This window comes from Pipistrellus kuhlii, unplaced genomic scaffold (genome assembly GCF_014108245.1).
Source record: "Pipistrellus kuhlii isolate mPipKuh1 unplaced genomic scaffold, mPipKuh1.p scaffold_m20_p_1, whole genome shotgun sequence".
In the NCBI taxonomy this organism is placed as follows: Eukaryota; Metazoa; Chordata; class Mammalia; order Chiroptera; family Vespertilionidae; genus Pipistrellus; species Pipistrellus kuhlii.
In genome coordinates, this window is record NW_023425404.1 from 136983489 (window position 1) to 137005707 (window position 22219).

Here is a 22219-nt window from a genome sequence, read left to right on the forward strand (position 1 = left end):
AGAGCCCTCACTCCTGTGCTCCCTTCCCAAAGCCCCTCCTGTGCATTCTGTCTGGGCACATGAGCGTTCGTGAGAGTTTGGAGATTCGCACGTGTCTTCGGCGGCTCCTGGAGCGGCGCCAGGCTCACAGCGTTGAGGAGATTCAGGATCCTGAGTGGTGGCCCTGAATTTCATAGAAACACCGTGGGAAGGTTTGCAAGACGCTCAGCTGGCAACTCCCACAAACCTAAAATTAGGGCTGATGTGCTGTGTGATCCAACATGACCGTGAACTTCTTTAGCTCAACTGTTGCAGTTCTTGACATTTTATCATCCAATCAGCTCTCCTGGAGAAGGGGTTAGGACCATAAAGCTTACACTGATGTTAAACCTCACTCAATACCACTATTTTCTGTAAAATGTGTTTTAGATTAATGTGCCATAAGGTTGTGCTAGGGCCTCAAGAGGGAGGGAGTTTACCAAATGAATATTTGTATTTGTGCTGGCACCTCCTAGGCTGGTGCTCTTTTGCCTTTGTTCATAAGTAAACAACTTTCCTTTCCATTGCTGAGATAAAGTTTGGTTTCTTTGGTTTGGAGCTGAGCCTCAGAATACTTTTGTGTCCAAACCTGCTGCACTTTGCCTGAAGATGCCTGGAAGGCGGGCCTGGTTCCTTAGCCTTTGCAGCTAAAACAATGGCTCACACTCAAGCTTCATGGGCTGATAGTGCTTTTATTTTACTTGGCTACAGGGCTAATCCTAATTGGTAGTTCTGAATTAGTCATAAATATATTTTAAATTGGACCCGTAATACTTAATATAATACATTGAGAGAATTCTCTGTGGTAGAGTTTATAAGAGTTTTTCTAAATAAACTATGTATAGCTGTTATCTGAAAAGTACCTCAGAGTCTAAACATCTTTGTCTGAAGACTTAGAAAACCCCCTCTGCCCTTTTAGTCCACAAGACTAAAATCTCCTTTGTGTGGAATTAATTCACTTGGAGGACAGTGAGCCACTGTGTCCCTAATATTATAATTAATAAAATCTGTCTTGGACACTCTCGCAACAATGCAGTCTGTAACTTCAGGAGATTCCAGGGTCATTGCATCTTCTCTGAAGAAGTGGGGTGTGAAGTGGTCCAACAGCTGCTTCAGGAGGTGAAGCATTTGCCCACGAAAATAGAAGTCCTTTGGCCTCTGACGTGCAGGCTGCGTTTCTGTTTGCTTCTGCCCTGTACAGTGCACCCGTGTGCCACCCACAAACTACACAACCAGATGAGACAGCTCTGTGTATAATGGAGATTTGGGTCCAGATTGTAATTTGGGCCACATTTAGGGGCAACAAGCTTCACTTTTCTTTCTACCCCCCAAACACCTAGAAACTACTGTTGTCCACCACTAAGTTCCATGGACCCCCAACTCTCCTTCCCAACCTGTACCTTCTATTAATTTGATGACATCTCTGTGGCCCTATTGTCATTTATGTTTAATTTTAGGCTTTACACAAACTATCAAGTCTTTGCAGGATGAAGTAGAGCACAAATACAAATATTCACACACATCCTGAAACTTGGCAGAGTGGCTGCAGGAGCTCAGAATGTGCTTTTATTGAATTGTGTTGAACTCAGCTAACCTGACCCGTGTCTAAATCTCCAACTCTAAGGCAGATAACAATACCTCCAGCCCTTCTTAATAGGTTGGATTATTCTATCTTTGTTAGATCCCTACCGTTGGTTTGCTCAAAAGTCACTGTATTTATTTTCCTAACTTGCTGTGTAAAGGGTGGGGTTGCTTGAACCATTGGAAAGTCTTGGTGAGTCATATTGCTGAAGGCAGATTTGAACGGGACTATTTATCCGAGGGTACAAGATGCTCTTATTTACAGCAGAGCGAGTCAAGCATCAGTGAGAAAGAGTCTGTTGACTGAAAAACAGAACCAGGCAGAAAGCAGGATGAGCACTGCTGGAAAAGTAAGAACATTTCTGCATCCTCATAATCTTGGTCTAATAATGTGGGGTTGATTTTTTAGAACTTTGAGTACTTAAGAGTAATTGAGTATTTGGGATATTTCTTGAGGAATTAAATGCCTAGGAGGAGGCATGGCAGGGCATATCAATGTGCCAATAAAAGTGAGATAAAACAGTATATGGGAGGTTTCTTAATAAAACATTGATGGAAAATGGAAAAATGGTTTACACTGTTTTTACTGTGGTTTATACTATTTAAAGTGGTTTATACTGACATTATTAATAATTTAATTTCAGGATAGTTAGGCATTTGCTCTTGGCGGCGTAAATTTTTCCATGAAGAGACTTTCCACAGTCTCATTTACATGCGGCATTCAGCTCTGGTTGGGTGGGAGACCAGGGCTCATTCCCAGCTGTTGGGAAAGGTTTTTCTGCTGTTAACCATGGGAAAATGCTAATTCTGGAATGCAGAGTAGACATCAAAGTATCATGCTTTTAAGATTTGTTCAAGATGTAGTTTCATCAAAATATAAGTTTTAAAAAATCCTTATAAACAGGAATACACTATAGTAAAGTATATTTATTCTTTAAAAATCTGAATTGACAATAACTTTAGAAATAGCTTTGACATTTTTCATTTGCAAATTGGTCAGTACAGTTCCATTCTTTAAAAGATGGATAACTGTTTATAGCATTAGAGGCTTTTGTTTGTTTTATTTATTTCATTGTTTTTATTTAAGCAACTTTGCCTTTAGCTTGACTTAAAGTTCCTAAAAATGAAGATATCTTTGAAGTCTGGGTAAGGTGACAATGAGGAGGCCATAAGCTGTTAGAATTAGAAATCATTGATCCTGAAATTGAATTGAAGTAGAATAAAAGCATTCTAATTTGGCTCAGTAATCCAGCAAAACTAAATTAACTGGGGAATTAATTTTGCACTATAGAAGCTAGTGACTCCCAAGTTCTAGTTATGCCGCCCCTATAAAATGGATATCTAGTCATTGTTAGGACATTTCCAATGCTGGAGAACTCAAGGCAGCACTTCCTAATTATAATTAGTAATACAATGTATAATTTAAGGTAATTTAGCATAAAAGCTGTATAATTTTGAGACAGAGATGGTTGTGTAATAGTGTGGTTTGAATAGGGGTTATGTATGTTCCAAGTCGCTCCAGTGCTTCAGTGTAGCTCATGAGAGCAAGGCTCTCTTTACATTGGGGATTACTTTCCCCCTGATTATCTATACTAATAAAAATATAATGTGCTAATAAGGCTGGATGGCCAAACAGCAGAATAACCATCTGGTCGACCTTCTGAACAAAGCCTGGGCTGTGAGGGCCGAGGCAGCCCCAAGGCTGTGGGGGCCGAGCCCTTTGCAAGGATTTCACGCATCAGGCCTCTACTAATGTATGTTCAGTTTGCTAGGACTGCCATAGCAAAGTACCACAGACTGGGTGGCTTACACGGCAAAAATGTATTTTCTCACAGTTGTGCAAGCTAGAAGTCTGAGATCAAGGTGTCAGCAAGGTTGGCTTTCTCTGAGCCCCTTTCTTGGTCTTGTAAATAGCCACCTTCTTTCTGTTTTCCATGATCTTCTCTCTGCATATGTCAGTGTCCTTATGTAGACACTGTCATATTGGATGAAGGCCCACTCTAATAACCTTATTTTACCTTAATTACCTCTTAAAAGACTCCATTTCCAATAACAGAGACATTCTGAGGTCCTGGGGGGATCAGGACTTCCACATATGAATGTTAGGTAACACAATCTGGCCCATAACAATAATCCCCTCAAGAACCAAGATAGTGGCACAGGTAAACACAGTACTCGCAGCCTCCCAGAACCACATCAAAATTACAACTAAAATACAGAAAACCATTCAGAGCTGCCTGAAATCTGGCTGAGTACTAGTTCTACAACCAGGAAATTAAAGAAGAAAGCACACATAGATTGGTAGGAGGGGCGGAGGTGAGGAACAGGCTGGTCCAACACCCACGTGTGACTTTTTTAATTGTGAGGGATATCTTTACTGAGGAAGCCTCCTTGAGGAGCAAGGGGTCCCAGCCCCACAGCATGCCCCAGCCCGGGGTTCCAGAGTTGGGAAGAGAAGTTCCAATAACTCTGGGCTGTAAAAACCAACTGGGATTGTGGCCAAATAACAAAGAGGCTGTGGCAGTCCCAGGTGTTCCTCTTAAAGGGCTGGAGCGCGAACTTTCTCTAACTTACTCTGAGTTTCAGCTCTGGGGCAGCAGCTTGAAAGGAGCCAGGGACATATGAGGAATCTAATGCTTCCTTTTTTTTCTTCTTTTTTTTTAACTACAGTTATTCAACATTATTCCATGTTTGTTTCAGGTGTACAGCACAGTGGCCAGACAATCCCCTACCTCACAAAGTGTTCCCCCCAACACTGCCAGTCTCCACCTGGCACAGTCATACACAGTCATCGCAGCATTACCGACTGTATTTCCTGTGCTGCACTATATATCCCTATGACTGCTTTGTAACTACAAATTTGTACTTAATCGTTCACCTCTTTCATCCAGTTCCCCAATCCCCCTGCTCTCTGGGGTTCACCAGTCTAATCTCTGTATCTAAGGTCAAGATACTCTTAAGTAGGGTACAAAGTTTTAGTTATGCAAGATGAATGAGACCTGGAGATGTATTGTATAGTGTGGTGATGATAGTTAACAATATTCCATTAAATACTTGAAATTTTTTAAAAGGATAGGTTTTAAACTTTCTTAACATGAACACAGACACATACACACACTCTCTCTTTAGTAACTATCTAATAGATACTAGAGGCCTGGTGCATGAAATTCGTGCACAGAGGTGGGGGTGTCCCTCAGCCCAGCCTGCATCCTCTTCAATCTGGGATCCATCTCAAAATCCAGGACTGCTGGCTCCCAACTGCTCGCCTGCCTACTTTCCTGATTGCCCCAACCATTTCTGCCTGCCAGCCTGATCACCCCCTAACCACTCCTCCGCCAGCCTGATTGATGTCTAACTGCCCTGCCAGCCTGTTTGCCCCAACTTCCTTCCTCTGCCAGCCTGGTCACCCCTAACTGCCCTCCCCTACAGGCCTGGTCCCTCCCAACTGCCCTCCCCTACTGGCCATCTTATGGTGGCCATCTTGTGTCCACATGGGGGCAGGATCTTTGACGACATGGGGAGAGCTATCTTGTGTGCTGGAGTGATGTTAGATAGGGTAGAGGCCTGGTGCATGGGTGCGGACCAGCTGGTTTGCCCTGAAGGGTGTCCTGGATCAGGGTGGGGGTTCCCTTGGGGTGTGGGGTGGCCTGGGCAAGGGGCCTGTGGTGGTTTTCAAGCTGGCCATGCCCCTTTGCAACCCAAGTAGAGGCCCTGGTATTTATGTATCTTCTATAATTAAAACTTTGTAGCCTAGAGAGGAGCCAAGCCTCTTACTTACTCCATGGCTGCCACCATTTCTGTTTAGATTTGTTTACCTTCTATAATTGAAACTTTGTAGCCTTGAATGGAGGCGTAGGCTGGCAAGGGCAGGTGGACAGCTTGGCTTCCTCCATTGCCAGGGAAACCCAAGCCTCCCTCCTGCTCTCTGTGGCTGTAGCCATCTTGGTTGGGTTTATTTTCATACGCCCTCTGATTGGCTGGTGGGTGTGACTGGTTGGTGTGGCTGGTGGTGTAGCAGAGGTATGGCCAATTTGCATATTATTTTATTAGATAGGATGATGGATAACTTATTTAGCTTGATTGTGATGATACATATAATATCAAGTTATATTCCTTAAATATATTCAATTTTTATCTGTCAAAGATATCTCAATATAGTTGCCAAAAAAATAAAATGTTAACATCTATGCCAGGCCAGTGTAACTCAGTGGTTGAGCATTGATCCAGGAACCAAGAGGTCATGGGTTTGATTCCTGGTTAGGGCACATGCCCAGGTTGTGGACTCAATCCCCAGAAGGGGGCATGCTGGAGACAGCCAATCAATAATGTTCCTTTCTCATCAATGTTTCTATCTCTATCTCTCTTCCTCTCTCTCTAAAAATAAATTTAAAAAATGTTACTATCTACAAGGAAAAATTTTTAATATCCTGATGTGCACTTACAAATTATTTTTTAATAATGAATTGCTCATTTTGCCTCTCCTTCTAGCATACTGGGTATTTTCATTAAATAAAAAGTTATTATATGCCCTAACTGCTTTGGCTCAGTGGATAGAGCGTTGACCTGTGGACTGAAAGGTCCTAGGTTTGATTCCAGTCAAGGGCATGTACCTTAGTTGCAGGCACATCCCCAGTAGGAGGTGTGTGGGAAGCAGCTGATATTTCTTTCTAACTCTCTATCTCTCTCCCTTCCGCTCTCTAAAAAAATCAATAAAATATGTTTTTTTAAAGAAGTTATTATGGACTTAAAATAGAATATTTTATTATTTTTATAAACAAAAAAACCTTTTTATAACTAAGGAGAACAATTACTGCACTATATATATTAACTTGTATTTTCCTCCCTACGTCCTTTTCATGTATACCTGGATATGAATATGGTATGTGGGAGGGCAGCAGTAGTAGGAATGGATGTATCTCTTCATGATCTTATAAATTTGAGTAAGCACTGGATGCATCACAAATGTTTACTTTTAGAATTTTCTGCTTTAAGCATGTAAGACCCAATTAGATGTAAAAACTGGGCTGGGTACAGAAAAGGGACACAGAGATGCAAATTGGCAGAGTGAGTCACCCAGGAACTCAATCTGTGATACTTAGAACGTTTGTGGTTCCCTTCATCTTTAACCGTGCTAATTTTCTAATTTCCTCCCCATTGCTACATGATTATACAGCAGTTAAATACTAGCTTAAATTCTTACAGAAAAATCAGCAGCGTTATTATCTGTTTTATAAATTTGCCCTTGTGAATAAGTGATACAAAGATGACAGTGATACAAATATTATGTTTCACTAAAAAACATACAAAAGTCTGAAAAGGCTGTAGCTCAGGTCTGGTCCAGCCCTGCTTGTCATGTGACTATGGATCAATCATTCAGACTACATTTCTCATATATCAAAGCACGCAAGATGATCTTTAAGATTTATAATTCTAGTTTCAGTGAAAATAATCCTGGTCAAATTAGAATGTTAAATAAAATATTTATTTATTTATTTATTTATTCATTTACTTATTGTGAAATATGTATATGTATAGACATAATTAAGACCCATTGTTATTCTCACCAATTTCTTAGGTTATTAAATGCAAAGCAGCCTTGTTATGGGGACCAAATAAGCCTTTTTCCATTGAGGAAATAGAAGTTGCCCCACCAAAAGCTAAAGAAGTTCGTATTAAGGTAAAGAGCTTTAAAATACATAAGCCTAAAATGCTATCCCAACTATCTTAAGTATATTGTTATTTGAAGTTGTATCCTTAAATAAAGAGGTATTTCTCAAATTTTATACATTAATTTTCTTAGTGGTTCTTGTTTATTGTTAAGGGTCTTGTCATGCTGGTTATGAAATTAATGCCAATTATTTATTAAAAACAGCACTACTAATCTGCTCTATTAAAACTTTTATTTGTTGAATTTTTATTGACTTTTTTTATTTTTTTGCATTTTGATTTCTTTATTGGTTAAGGTATTACATATTTGTCCTCATTCCCCCATTACTTTCCCAACCCCTACCCCCCATTCATGCCCTCACTCCCCTGTTGTTTGTGTTCACTGGTTAGCTTATATGTATGCATACAATCCTTTTCCCCATCCTCCCCTACCTTCCCTCTGAGGTTTGACAGTCTTATCTATGCTTCCCTGTCTCTGGATCTGTTTTTGATAATTAGTTTATATTGTTCATTATTTTCCATAGATGAGTGAGATCATGTGATATTTATCTTTCTCTGACTGGCTTATTTCACTTAGCATAATGCTCTCCAGCTTCATCCATGTTGTTGCAAATGGTAGGAATTCCTTCTTTTTTAGCAGGAATGTGTAGATGTACCACAGCTTTTTAATCCACTCATCTGTTGATGGGCACTTAGGCTGTTTCCAAATCTTAGCTATGGTGAATTGTGCTGCTGTGAACATAGGGGTGCATATATCCTTTAAGACTGATGTTTCTAGCTTTTTGAGATATATTCCTAGAAGTGGTATTACTGGGTCAAATGGGAGATCCATTTTTAGTTATTTGAGGAAACTTTTATAGATTGCTTTGGGTAGTATGGACATTTTGATGATGTTGATTCTACCAATCCATAAATACTGTATGTTCTTCCATCTGTTTATATCTTCCTCTATCTCTTTTTTCAGGTATCTTAATTTTTTTTTTTTTTTTTGGTACGATGGTAAAAGGGATTGATTTTTTAGTCTCTCTGTAAGTTCACTATTGGTGTATAGAAATGCCATAGATTTCTTGGCATTAATTTTGTACCCTGCTACCTTGCTGAATTCATTTATTAAGTCTAATAATTTTTTGATGGAGTCTTTAGGGTTTTTCTATGTACAATATCATGTCATTTGCAAATAAGAACAGTTTTACTTCTTGTTTTCCAATTTGGATGCCTTTTATTTTTTCTTCTTGTCTGATAGCAATGGCTAGTACTTCTAGTACTATGTCGAACAGGAGTGGTAAGAGAGGGCATCCCTGTCTTGTTCCTGTTTTTAGGGGAAATGGTTTTAGTTTTTGTCCATTGAGTGTGATGTTGGCTGTGGGTTTGTCATATATAGCTTTTATTATGTTGAGGTATAATCCTTTTATTCCCACCTTGCTGAGAATTGTTATCAAGAAAGGGTGTTGGATTTTGTCAAATGTTATTCTGCATCAATTGATATGACTATGTGATTTTTATCTCTCAATTTGTTTATGTGATGTATCACGTTTATTTATTTGTGGATATTGTACCATCCTTGCATCCCTGGGATAAACCCTGCTTAGTCATGGTGTATGATCTTTCTGATGTACTGTTGGATCTGATTTGCTAGAATTTTGTTGAGGATTTTGGCATCTCTGTTCAGGAGGGATATGATTTTGATTTTGGTTCGTAATCATGACTAATGATTCTTTAAAAAATTTTGGAAGTCAGCCGAAACCAGTTTGGCTCAGTGGATAGAGCATCGGCCTGCAGACCGAAAGTTCCCAGGTTCGATTCTAGTCAAGGGCATGAACCTTGGTTGCGGGCACATCCCCAGTGGGGGGTGTGCAGGAGGCAGCTGATCGATGATTCCCTCTCATCGATGTTTCTAGCTCTCTGTCCCTCTCTCTTCCTCTCTGTAAAAAAATCAATAAAATATATATTTTTAAAAATTTTTTTGGAAGTCAGATAATATTGAGATTTCTTTTCCCAAAGAATGAGAAATTTACTTGTGTGGAGAAACCACAGCTTCCTGGAGTGTCCCCTGTACCTTTGGACACAGCCTAAGCATTGGTTTGGACATCAGGTTATTGAGTAGATGTTGTTGCCCATCTTTCTTTGATCTTCTGTGACTTATGCACTGTAGTAAGATTTTGCTCCTCACTTACCTTCATGCATGCTATTCCCATCACCTTTCATTAAGAGGGTCCATGCCGAAACCAGTTTGGCTCAGCGGTAGAGCGTCAGTCTGTGGAATGAAAGGTCCCAGGTTCAATTCTGGTCAAGGGCATGTACATTGGCTGCGGGCACATCCCTGGTAGGGGGTGTGCAAGAGACAGCTGGTCAATGTTTCACTCTCATCGACATTTCTAGCTCTCTATCTCTCTCCTTTCCTCTCTGTAAAAAATCAATAAAATATATATTTTTTAAAGAGGGTCCTAAGAGGGCCTGGCAGAATCTACTTTTGTGCTGGCCACATGGTAACATCTGCATATCTCACAAGAGCACCAATTTGCTAAAGGTAGATATTGAGATTCAAAGTAGGGCCAGAGACAGCAATATTGTAAATCAATCCCTTGGTGAGTGGGATTATGTCTGATGGTTGGTATAAAGCTCAGAATCTTCTATGAGTTACCACTATTATATTAGGCAATCAAACTGAATCAACAATTATAATCTTTTCAAGATTGAATTAGACGTCCTCCCAACTGTGAAGTGACCAGTGTGCTGACTGGTGCAATGTTCTTATCTTTGAGCACAGATTTTGGCCACAGGAATCTGTCGCACAGATGACCATGTGATTAAAGGACTGATGGTGTCCAAGTTTCCAGTGATCGTGGGACACGAAGCAGCTGGGATTGTGGAGAGCATTGGAGAAGGAGTCACTTCAGTGAAACCAGGTGTGCAGATAACACATCACAAGTTTGAGATAAGTAGGGTCTGATTATCCTAGCAAAAGAAACAGCACAACTAGGGATTAGCAGAGAGAGCCTTGACACAATTTAAGAGGATAAAATATAATAATACAGGGAGAATGGATGACACTGAGTGAAGTTTATTTTGGCAGTCTTGACCTATAGCAAGCAAACCTTCTGATGCTTATACATTTTAGAATACTTTTAAGAAATTCTTGTATGTGGCATGGGCCCAATTCACAATTGTTTATTTCATATTTTAATGTTAATGACCAACATCTTATATCATGATGTTTTCCCTCTAGGTGACAAAGTCATCCCCCTCTTTCTGGCTCAGTGTAGAGAATGCGATATTTGCCTCAACCCAGAAGGAAACCTTTGTGTTAAGAGCGAGTAGGTTTTGGACATTTTTACTCTTAATGCCATTTCAAATTGTCCCTGTGTTAAATTTTGCATTGAATTAACTGACCTGTGTATTTGATGTATAGCATTACCGGTCGTGGAGTACTAGATGATGGCACTACCAGATTTTCATGCAAGGGCAAACCAGTCTACCACTTCTTTAACACCAGTACGTTTACTGAGTACACAGTGGTAAATGAATTCTCCGTGGCTAAGATTGATGATGCAGCTCCTCCTGAGAAAGTCTGTTTAATTGGATGTGGGTTTTCCACTGGCTATGGAGCTGCTATTAAAACTGCCAAGGTAAGAAGCCAGATGGGCTAGTTTCTTCCTTTTTTTTTTTTTTTTTTTTTTTTTAATGATTTTCTTAGAATCCTAAAGACTTTTGAAAACATATTATATACCGGCCGTTTCTACACAATGCCAAATCAACTGGAGGAAAAATGAAAAATTCAGATTGGGCATTTTACTTCTAAACAAATGAAAATAAAATATCTAGATTTAATTATGTTTCCTCAACGATTCCTTCAGGTTTATTTCTAAATTTTAAAATTCAGATTTGGAAACAAATCCTTGATCCTTCACAAAACAGGTACCAATGCTGGTTTGTTAGTGTTCTAGGGCTGTCACAACAAATTACCACTTACTGGGTCTCCTAAACTCACATTCTGGAGACCAGAACCAAGGTGCTGGCAGGACTGCTTTTCTCTGAGGGCGGTGAGTGGGGCATTTGTCCCAGGCAGCTCTCCTTGGCAGTCTCTCAATGTATCTCTTCCCATCACCTTTCAGCTATGCCCATCTTTGTGTCCAAATGTCCTCTTTTCAGAAGGATACAAGTCATATTGGATCAGGGCCCACCCTAATGAGCTGGCTTTAGCTTGGCTACCTCTGCAAAGACCCTCTCTCCAAATAAGATCACATTCTGAAAAACTGGGAATATGACTTCAACATATAAATTTGTAGGGAACATAATTCAATCCATAATAGCTGGTATATAAGATGAAAACATGAGTGAGGTTTTTGTGTGGGATTTTTTTTTTTTTTTCTAGAACAACAACAAAAATAAAATTCTGGCTTATTGGGTTCTTTTTTTCTTTTGTTTTATTTTTGGTATGTGAATAAGTTTTTAAGAGAGCTTATTTGGACTAAATTTATTTTACTCTTATGAGTACAAGAAATAAGTAGAATAACATGTGATAATTTGAAATAGGACAACCATGCCACAAACAATCCAAGTAATTTCCATGATAGTTGTTTGCTATCAACTCCAAAGTCTTTTGAAAAACTATATATGTTAGTTGAGTCCAAATCTATAACTTAAACTCTCTCCAAATTCTTTTTTTCCAACTCCTTACCGGACATCTCCATTGGAATGCCTCACAAGTATTTCAAACTGAATAGATATACAATGGAATTCTTAATTTTTTTACTTCCTACCCCTCAAACATATTTGGCCCACTCCAATTTTCTTCATTCATTATCTTCCCTCTCTACCACCTTAAATGAAATCCAACAGCAAGTCCTGTTAACTTTACATACAGGACATATTTTAAATATCTCCATTTTCTTCAAGGGACTATCATCATTATTTTTGACTGGACAAATGCAATGGCCTCCCTTCTGCTGTCTTCATGACTCTTCTTGACCATCTTAAAAAAATATCTATTTATAAGCTGGAATAATTTCATAAAACATAAATTCGAACACATTAGTTTTGCCGCAAAACTCTTCAGTAATTTTCATACTTGGAACAATCTCATCTCATCCACTGTGAGCCAGCCACACCTGCCTCTTTTAGTATCCTGACGCCTGCTGAGCTGTTCCTGTATGCGGGCATTTACACATGCTATTCTGATTGTCTGGAACACTCGTCTCCGGAATCCTCATGTAGTTGGTTCTTAGCACTCTTGCTCAGAGAACTTCTTGTTTTTCTGTCTACTCCAACTAAGAGAAACTTCTTCCATTATTCAAGGGAACATGGCTGCTTTTGTCTGTCCCAAATCTCAAAGTCTCATATCTTTAGTGATGCTTATAGTATTGGATGATAAGCTCCAGAAAGGTATGGAACGAGTCTCTTTTATGCACTCTAGGACTTCCTTATTTAATCTCTAGTCAGCATTAGACCAGTGTTTCCCAACCTTCTCTCATGATGAGAATCACCTGGTGGAGTTGTTAAAACACAGATTCCTGAATCCCAACTAAGAAGTGCTAAACTAGAATTTTTGAGAACATATAGGTAAAATTGCATACTTAACTTAGTGCTCTGTATATAAAATCTGTCTTAGAGCACTAGTTAAGTATACAATTTTACCTATATGTTCCCAAAAATTCTAGTTTAGCACTTCTTAGTTGGGATTCAGGAATCTGTGTTTTAACAACTCCACCAGGTGATTCTCATCATGAGAGAAGGTTGGGAAACACTGCATTAGACTATGGTGGCTATAAGGGTGGTATTTTTAATCACTAAGGAGCTGCACCTCTAAGCAATTCTCCCTAGGACCCAGTCACCCATCTGCAGAGTGATAGTTTCTTGAACCTCCTCTTACCTGCCTCTGAGTCTTTAACTTGATCAGAGCCTTCGTTTCTGCTAATTTCAGATGGTTCCCTCTACCCAGAACAACATCACATAGATCATATAGTGAAACAAGGAAGTTTGGTGCCTTAGCAGTCTTAGCTCAGTGGACAAAGCATCTACCTGCAGACTGAAGCGTACTGGGTTTGATCCCACTCAAGGTTACATGCCTGGGTTGCGGGCTTGATCCCAAGTAGGGGGCATGCAAGAAGCAACTGATCAATGATTCCCTCTCATTATTGATGCTTCTCCCTCTCTCCCTCTCCTTTTCTCTCTGAAATTAATAAAAATATATATTTTTTAAAAAGAAACATGGAGATTTGACTTTGATAAAAATCCTCCACAATTTATTTTAAAATGACTCAGAGTTATGGTTATTAAGTAAATGCTAGTCAGACCAAAATCTTAAGCAGATTTAGTATAGCTTTGTGGAAAAGAGATGCCAAAGAACTTAGTGCTTATTTAATCCTGCTGTGAGATTAGGTGACATTAAAAACTCCCATAACAAAGGTCTTTTATATGATGTACCCTTTTATAAAGGATTTTTATTTATTTGGCAAATACTGTTTTTGTTCCTTTTCTGTTCTCAGACCTTCTGTTTCTAGTCCTCTTTGTGGAATTACCAACAGAATAAGTGATCCAATCCTAACAGCCTCTGAATTTTGTGTTCCTAATATTGGAAATACTGTACAGATTTAACTTCTTTTATCTTACCTCTAACACTTGCAAGAACCTTTCTCTTCACAGGTCACCCCTGGTTCCACTTGTGCTGTCTTTGGCCTGGGAGGAGTTGGTCTTTCAGTCATCATGGGCTGTAAGTCCGCTGGTGCATCCAGGATCATTGGAATTGACCTCAACAAAGACAAATTTGCAAAGGCAAAGGCAGTAGGAGCCACCGACTGCATCAGCCCCAAGGACTCTACCAAGCCCATCAGTGAGGTGCTGTCAGAAATGACAGGCAACACTGTGGGTTACAGTTTTGAAGTCATTGGGCGTCTTGACACAATGGTAAGAGCCAAGATTAGGGGAACCACACAATATGTGAGCATTTGATCATAAAAGGTAAAAGTCATTTTATATGGCTTTATTAGCAAACAACTATTGAAATACTTATTAGGCAAAAGCTGGTAATGTGAAATACCTTGCTTAAAAGCCAAAAGCTTATAAGCAGGTCCTCGTGACTAAAGTTAAGTATCACATCACACTACTCTCATGTAACCAGAGTGCAAGGTAGTCAACCATCTAAACAAATTTCTGTGTTCTCTTCCTTGTTTGCACATGAAAATGTATTGGCAAAGGCAAGCCCATGGTTTATACTTCAGCATGCCAAATAGCTCAAAGCGACTTCCTGAAGAGGGATGAGGAGATCCAGGGGTGAAATGGACTTTTCCAAATTTGTCAGTCTCTTCCCCAAATCTGTGATGTATCCAACTCTCACTCTTACACCTGAGATTAGTATTCTTCTGTCTGAATCTTCTTAAAAATAGGAGCCTTCAACTTTCTCAAACATGGCTCCACTGTGGCAGCCAGCAGCCACCAGCCCGCCATGAATAAACAGGTGCAGAGCTTCTGGCTAACGAAGCCCCAGCTTGGGTAGGCTGAGAGTCAGAAATATAAGACAAAGCCAATCTTGTTCATGATTGAATACTACATTTAAGTCACTTTAAAATGACGGTAATTTGTGACCCGTTTTTAATTTGCCATTGTTATCACATTCTTTTCCTAGGGCACTTAGAATTATCTCATAATAACAAATATCATTTTAGATTATACATTTGCAGAGGCAACATGGACTATTGGACATACTGTTAGGGCCTGTTGATTTCCAGATGGTACATTTATCAACACTGATCTCTGAAAAATGCCAACATCCATTGCTACAATCTAGCATCTATTCAAAAAACTATTAATGAAAAACCTGATTGGTGAATGACCAGAAAATGTGGAGTTAATTTCAGAGATGCCACACAAAAATAACACCACTTCTTTATCTCACATTTTAGTATTTTATTTACTTTGACACTAAATTTAAAAAACAAAGGTAATTGATTTTAGTATCATTAACTTGATTTCATTTAGTTCAAATGATTTTCCAAGGCTTATCTGAAATGGTGATATTAGTCTGAAAATATCGAAGGAATTTCCCACTGCGCTTTGATCCATGACACACTGAAAATGCCATGAACACTGGTTACAGTAATTTCTGCTTCCTGCCTTAAAGGGCAAATGTATGAAAGACAAAATTAAGACCAGAGCTGTGTTGAGAAGTTTTAAACACAAACAAAAAACAGAAGTCACATGGGCCTAATTTACTGTCATGACTTGGGAATTTGAACTACCTACTAGAACTGTGAGAGAATGTAGGGCACCTATGAGCCCATAAGATACTACGAAACATAAGGAACCAGTAGCCTTCTTCATTTTAAACTTAGGTTGATGCCCTCGCATCCTGCCACATGAACTATGGGACCAGCGTGGTGGTAGGTGCTCCTCCATCAGCCAAGATGCTCACCTACGACCCTATGCTGCTCTTCACTGGACGCACATGGAAGGGATGCGTTTTTGGAGGTAAGGACTGTGGAGCCTCTGGCTCAGGAGGACTTGAGTTCAGTTCCTTTGTTAAGTGAGGGAAGCCTATTCTCTTATCCTATCTCCCTCAAAGGTCTTTGTTCCAAGGATAGATATGAAGTGACCTAACATGAGACTGTGACAGCAATGATACAAAACAAAGCCCACTTCTTACTTTGATTTAAAGTTAGTATTGTTGATATTTTTAATATTAACATTTTCAAATCAAGTTCCTCAAAGGCTTCAATGAGAGGCACCAGCAATCTTTCTATGGGAATGTTTTTATTGGATTGGAAGTGCTGATTGTATCCATTATTCTCAATATATTGAACATGTATGAAAAAATAGAATTTGTTCAGTCCACAATTGCATCAGCAAAACAATTCTGAACCCAAAGCCAAAATAAACGAACAAATATAGATTGCTTCATTTTATTAGGACAATTGAGATTCACACCAAAATGACTGGCTGAGACAAAGGTAAATTCTCACTCCTGGTTGCGTATAAACTATCAGCAGGATTTGATAAAGCTGATGTCCCCCTTTTTCTCAAACACTCTGTTCAGTTGGCTCCTAGATATTACTTTGTTTGCTGTTATTATTATTTTTCTTCTCCTCCTACCTCAGTGGTCACTCCTTCTAGGAATATTTGCTGGAGCCTCCACAACCTCAGATCTCCAACTTTGGTGTCAGTCCTCAGATCCTTTCCTTATTTCCATGTCCTTCCAAGGTAATCGCTGGTCTCATGGCTTTAAGTTTATATCTCAGCCTAGACCTCTACTTGAACTACAGTGCCTACCTAACATACCCATTTGGATATTTGATAGACATGCAAACTTAACCTACCATAAAAACCACCCCTGATGCTACCATCTCTGCCCTATCCCCCAACATACTCCTCCCACAGCCTTCCCATCTCAGTAAGTGATCTCTCCATCATTCCTGTCAATCAGGCAGGAATGCACTCTTTATCTCATGCATTACACTCTTTATCTCATGCATTGAATATCTCAGCAAATTCTCTTGACTCTATCTTCAAAGAGTACCCCAGGGCCTGACCATTTCTCAGCATCACTTGTCCAAGCCACCATCAGCAACTTTCAGCATTGCTAAATGGTCCCTCTGCTCTTGTCTTAATAAGACATTCCCCATAGAGCAACCATAATGTGACTGTGTAATAAAGTTGCATCTTATTGGTTATGTCATATAAGATTGCATCAAATCGGTTAATTCTTGGTACCAGAAATGCTTACAAACAAGTATAGGCACCTGATTTTTTTTTTTTTTCAAAAAGTCACTTTGGAGCAAAAAGAGTAGGTAATTATAATTGTTTTGCAAGTTGATAAAAATTATGCTTATTTCTTGTCAGACTGGGAAAAAATATGATGTCTGTTTTGGGGTACCACAGAATTTTAGTAATTAGTTTACTAACAAAGCTGCTCTAACGGTTTCCTTTCTCACTCAGAATAAAATCCCCAAACATGCAATGGCCAGAAGGTGCCCTGTGACCTGGCCCCCTGCCCTCAGCTGCTACTATTCCGTTCTCACTCTGCTCCAGCCACTGGCTTCCTCGCTGTTCTCACTTGCCAACACTCCTCAATGCCTTTGCTGCCTATTCTGCCCTCTCCCTGAAATACTCTTTCCCAAGATTGCTGCCTAGCTCATTTCCCTTATGTTTTGTATGAATGTCACGTTCACAGACAGGCCTTCCCTGAGCTTTATAAAATAGCACTCCCTTCTGCTCCCACCTTGTCTGTCCCTCTAGCACTGCCTATGGCCCTTACTCTGTCTTTCTCCCCCTGCTGTCACTGGATGACCTCCTTTGCATTTGCTTGTTTACTGTCAGTCTCTCTGCAGTAAAAGGAAAGGATTCCCATGCTTCTTGGGAGAAGGAGCCTGATATGTTTTGCTTTATATTCCCAGACTGGTGCCTGGTACTAGTGTATACCCAATAGATATTTACTGAATAATTGAATTTTACTTCTAATATTCCTGTATAATCTGTAATCTTTTTATATGTCACAAATAGTCAAAGTCAATATCTCTTATTGTTTGTTCATCAGTTCACATCTTATTTCCCCTAAGGAGCCAGCTCTAAAAAACTGTCTTTGTACAAAGCAGCCTCCCACATTTGTGCCCTAATTGATGCTGTGGAAAGAGAATAAGCTTTTCCTCACATTGAACATTGTGTGTGTCAGGGTGACTTCAACAAGAGGTGAAGAGCAGAGAGCTGAATGGGCTCAAGAAATAGTGGCAGAATACAAAATTGAACTGGAAACAATGAACTAGAGATGCATTTTTCTGTAAAGTAAAAATTATTTTCTATAAAAGGAACAGAGATATTGGGCAGCTAGAAGGAGATGTGGGGTTATGAAAGGTTTTTATGGGGGTAAGGGGGATCGCCCTTGAGAGAATAGCTTATTAGTGTGCAGTTGAGAATAGTTCAATATGGGGAAAAGGTAAAAATGCAGAAGAGACAACATATAAATATAATAACATATAAATATTATTTAGTAAAGTCTAAAAAGAAAATATGTGCTTATTTACAGGTTGGAAAAGCAGAGATGATGTTCCAAAAATAGTGAATGATTTCCTGGCAAAGAAATTTGACCTGGACCAGTTGATAACCCATGTTTTACCTTTTAAAAATATCCAAGAAGGATTCGAACTGCTCTACTCAGGGAAAAGGTACTCATTTTTGCTTGTTTGTTTGTTTTTTATGGTGACCTCAACTTTATTCCACAGGCTACCTTTAAAAATTCAATATTTATAAATATACCAATTTCTTTCATATTTTATTTCTGATATTTTAAACTAATAAGATTGATATAGCTGATTACTTTTTCATAGACTTAATATATCACTGTCCTATATTAACCAATTTAAAAAATATATATATTTTTTTCATTGATTTTAGAGAAGAAAGAGGGAGGGAGAGATAGAAACATCAATGATGAGAGAGAATCATTGATTGGCTGCCCCCTCCACGCCCCCTACTGGGGACCAAGCCCACAACCCAGACATGTGCCCTTGGCCAGAATCAAACTTGGCACCCTTCGGTTCGCAGGTTGACACTCTATCCATTGAGCCAAACCAGCTAGGCCTGTATTAACCACTTTTTTTTTTTTTTTTTAAACCTCTGGGCTTTGGTTTTTCTACACCGTATTGGTTTCCATGTTGGCTATTTTTCTTTCATCATAAAGATGCTAGGTTATTCAAGAAATGCTACATTTTCTTGCTTTGCACTTTTCAAAGTGCTTTTCCAAAAGTGCTTTCTTCAGATACTTGTAGGTGAGATTTGATAACAATCTTCAGTTGAACAAACTAAAGTTGTGAGATGCAAATAACTTCCAGACCTTGTGGGGGCAGCACCAGGATGCAAACTCAGTGCAAAGCCGGTGCTCTTCTCACTGCACTCCAAATTCCTCCCACAGAGCTGGCAGGCTCCAGGCAAACCTGGTCTTCCTTTTGATACTCACCCAAGGATATGTTTTCATATTATAGATCTTAAAAATATTTTTATTGATTTCAGAGAGGAAGAGAGAGAGAATCATTGATCAGCTGCCTCCTGTACATGTCCCAATCTGGGGATCAAACCCACAACCTTGTGGTGTACAGGACGACTCTCCAACCGAGACACCTGGCCATGGGTGTTCTTGTCACTATTGTTGTTATTTCTGAGGGTTGGACAAGGGGAGAGGTAGAATAGAAAAATTCACACCAACGTCACCACCATGTCTGCTCATAGAAGCTTGGAACAGCCATCAGAGAGCCTGTCTCCAAGATGATTGACATTTCACTCACTGGGTCTCTACATCCTCATTGAACAGCCACTGTGTTCCAAGGACGTGGGTTTCATTAACAGCAGAAACTGTTCATTAACCTGAGATCCAGATTCCACTAAGTTTCTCCTTCCTTGAGTGCTTTTCCAATGTTATCTGGTGTCTCTCCATCTGGTCTAGATTCCAGGTCACTGTATTATGAACACATATCCAAACTGCTTTTAAGCAAGGAAACAATGGATTAAACGGCCAGAATAACCTTCACTCAGTTAAGCCAAACAAGTAGCTTCATATGGCCAGTTGGAAACATACATTCTGCTCTCAGGGATTTTGCTTCCAATATCACAAATGGAGCTTCATAAACCCAAGCTCTTCATTTCCATCTACTTCCTGCATGGCCACACTTGTGTTTCACTTGCGTTAACTTCACCCCAAGTCATTCTCCCACCAGTACCTCTGACCTCAGCAAGCAATGCCTCCTTCCTGCTTTCACAGACCAGCAGCGGAACATCACCTTGGACTTCTCCTTCACGTTGCCCACCACATGCAAACAGATGCTGAGCCCAGGGATGCAACCCCAGGGTCTCCTCCAGCTCCCCTCCCTCTCATTGCCCAGAGCATTACCTAGTTCAGTCCAGCCATCTATCCCCTGGGCGTGTTAACACAGTAGCGTGGAAACAGGTCTCCTGCCTTCCTGTATTTTACCATAGAGGTCAGGCCTTCACTAAGCTGCGAAAACTCAAGTTGCCCAAAATGTCAATGCCTTTGCATGGTTTTGAAAGCCTTTGCTATTCATGTACTAATGTATGTGGTCATTCCACAGCTAAGAACTTAACACCTGCCCTACCCTTAGTGCCAGGCTGTGGGATAAAGTGAGAGAGTAGGTCTCCAGGTCTCCAGGAGTCTAAGCACCATGCATCACCTTTCCTGCTCCCCTTCATAGGCTTCTTCATGCCTTCTCTTCAGCCAGTAAGCCCCTGTCCCTGTCGGCCTGCTGTAGATGTGCTTGCCAGTGACCCTTGAGAAGGAACGTTCACTAGTGTGGACCTCAGACCTGAAACGATTTTCAACAACAGTTTAGCTATAACAGATAGGAAGGGTAATTTCTTAAACTGTTCTTGTTTGGAAGGTATGGGCACAGATCACTAAAGATTATCATTTTGTATTTCAGCATTCGAACTATCCTGACATTCTAAGTGGCAGGAGTCTGTGTTGTGTGATGGAGACCTGGCTTCCCTTCTACTCTTCCCTCTGTGAGTCGTGGGTCTGCTGCAGACAGCTGAGGACTTGGTGAAGACACCCAATCCTTATGAAATACATATTAAGAGACTGATGAGCACCTGGGAATTAACAGGGGGAGGGGTTAATAATATTACATTTAAATTTTTCATTTTCCAAGGCTGTAATGATATATTTTGAAAAAGCATATTTGCATTTTTAAATTGTGATATAGATTTTTTTTAAAGAGTTTTAACTAAATGCTACCCCTTAGAGCAGATTTAGCATGAAAAGATAACATATGTATTTCCTAAAGTAATTTGCAGTTTGTGGATAGTTTTTAACATATTACAAACATTCCTTTTTTGATTTTAATGTAAATTTTAAAAATAGTTATGAATTAACATGAATTTGGTTTTAAAATCAATTTTTCACATGGCACAAATTGATTAGATTAGGAAAGGACTAGGGAAATTCTTTCATGATTAACTTTATGAATCATCATTAAATAACTAGGTGAATCTGAGAAATCATACTACCAGTACACATGAAACTATTTGCCAGTCTATATAAATATTTCAGAATACATACTTTTATAATACTACTTAAATATCAAAATGCTGTTAGAATCAAATTGTAATATATATTTTAATGTTTGGTTTAATAAAGTGGAATTACAATATAAGTCATTTAATGCCTGTTTACGTAGCAATGACTCCTTTTAACAAAAATATATTTTCAGTTTGGTACAACAGAACTGGCAATTTCATCTATACTAATAAGAGGGTAATATGCTAATTAGACCAGGAGACCTTCTGGGAGACTTTACGGATGTCCTTTTGGACAAAGTCATGGTGGCAGGACTGAGTCAGAGGCCATTAGGAGTGATCAGACCAGCAGGGGAGGGCAGTTGGGGGTGAGAAGACCAGCAGTGGGGGCAGTTAGGGGCCATCAGGCTGGCGGGGGCTGTTGGGGGCGATCATGTTGGTGGGGAGGCAGTTGGGGGTGAGCAGGCCCTGGGAGTGGGTGGCAGGTGGGGGTAGAAAGGCCGGAGGGGGGCACAGTTAGGAGGCGATCAGGCCAGCAGGGGAGCAGTTGGAGGCAATCAGGCTAGCAAGAGGGGCTTTTGGAGGAAGCAGGCCCTCAAGGGGTCAGTTGGGAGCAATCAGGTCAACAGGAGGAGCAGTTGGGGGCAAGCAAGCCAGTAAGGGGGACAGTTGGGGACCAGCAGACCAGCAAGGGAGCATTTGGGGTGAGCAGGCCAGCAATGGGGGGCATTTGGAGGAGAGCAGACAGGCGGGGGGGGGGGGGGGGCAGTTGTGGGTAATTAGGCCTGAGGGAGGGCAGTGGGAAGTGGACGATCAGGCCAGCAGAGGGTGGGCAGTTGGGGGCCAGCAGGCCAGTGGCAGGCGGGGGGGAGGGGGGGAGAGAAAGGGCTGTTGGAGATGATCAGGTCGGTAAGGGAGGCATGTGGGGGCAATCAGGCCTATA

At 40.1% G+C, this 22219-nt stretch overlaps 1 protein-coding gene across 1 annotated transcript; it reads left to right on the plus strand.

The window, feature by feature from the left end:
* Window positions 1-1796: 1796 nt before the first annotated feature.
* On the plus strand, window positions 1797-21112 carry ADH7 (alcohol dehydrogenase 7 (class IV), mu or sigma polypeptide). Its single transcript, XM_036410781.2, has 9 exons — window positions 1797-1949; window positions 7175-7276; window positions 10034-10172; window positions 10493-10580; window positions 10676-10892; window positions 13909-14169; window positions 15594-15729; window positions 18278-18416; window positions 20682-21112. The coding sequence occupies exons 1-9, from the start codon at window positions 1932-1934 to the stop codon at window positions 20704-20706; spliced, it is 1125 nt and encodes a 374-aa protein (XP_036266674.1). The 5' UTR covers window positions 1797-1931; the 3' UTR covers window positions 20707-21112.
* The last annotated feature ends 1107 nt before the right edge of the window (window positions 21113-22219 follow it).

Bases quoted from the DNA above. Each gene is read 5' to 3' on its own strand.
- ADH7 (XM_036410781.2), top strand. The intron at 14,170-15,593 runs GTAAGAGCCAAG...TTTTAAACTTAG, and splicing joins TTGGGCGTCTTGACACAATG to GTTGATGCCCTCGCATCCTG. The intron at 18,417-20,681 runs GTACTCATTTTT...TTTGTATTTCAG, and splicing joins CTGCTCTACTCAGGGAAAAG to CATTCGAACTATCCTGACAT.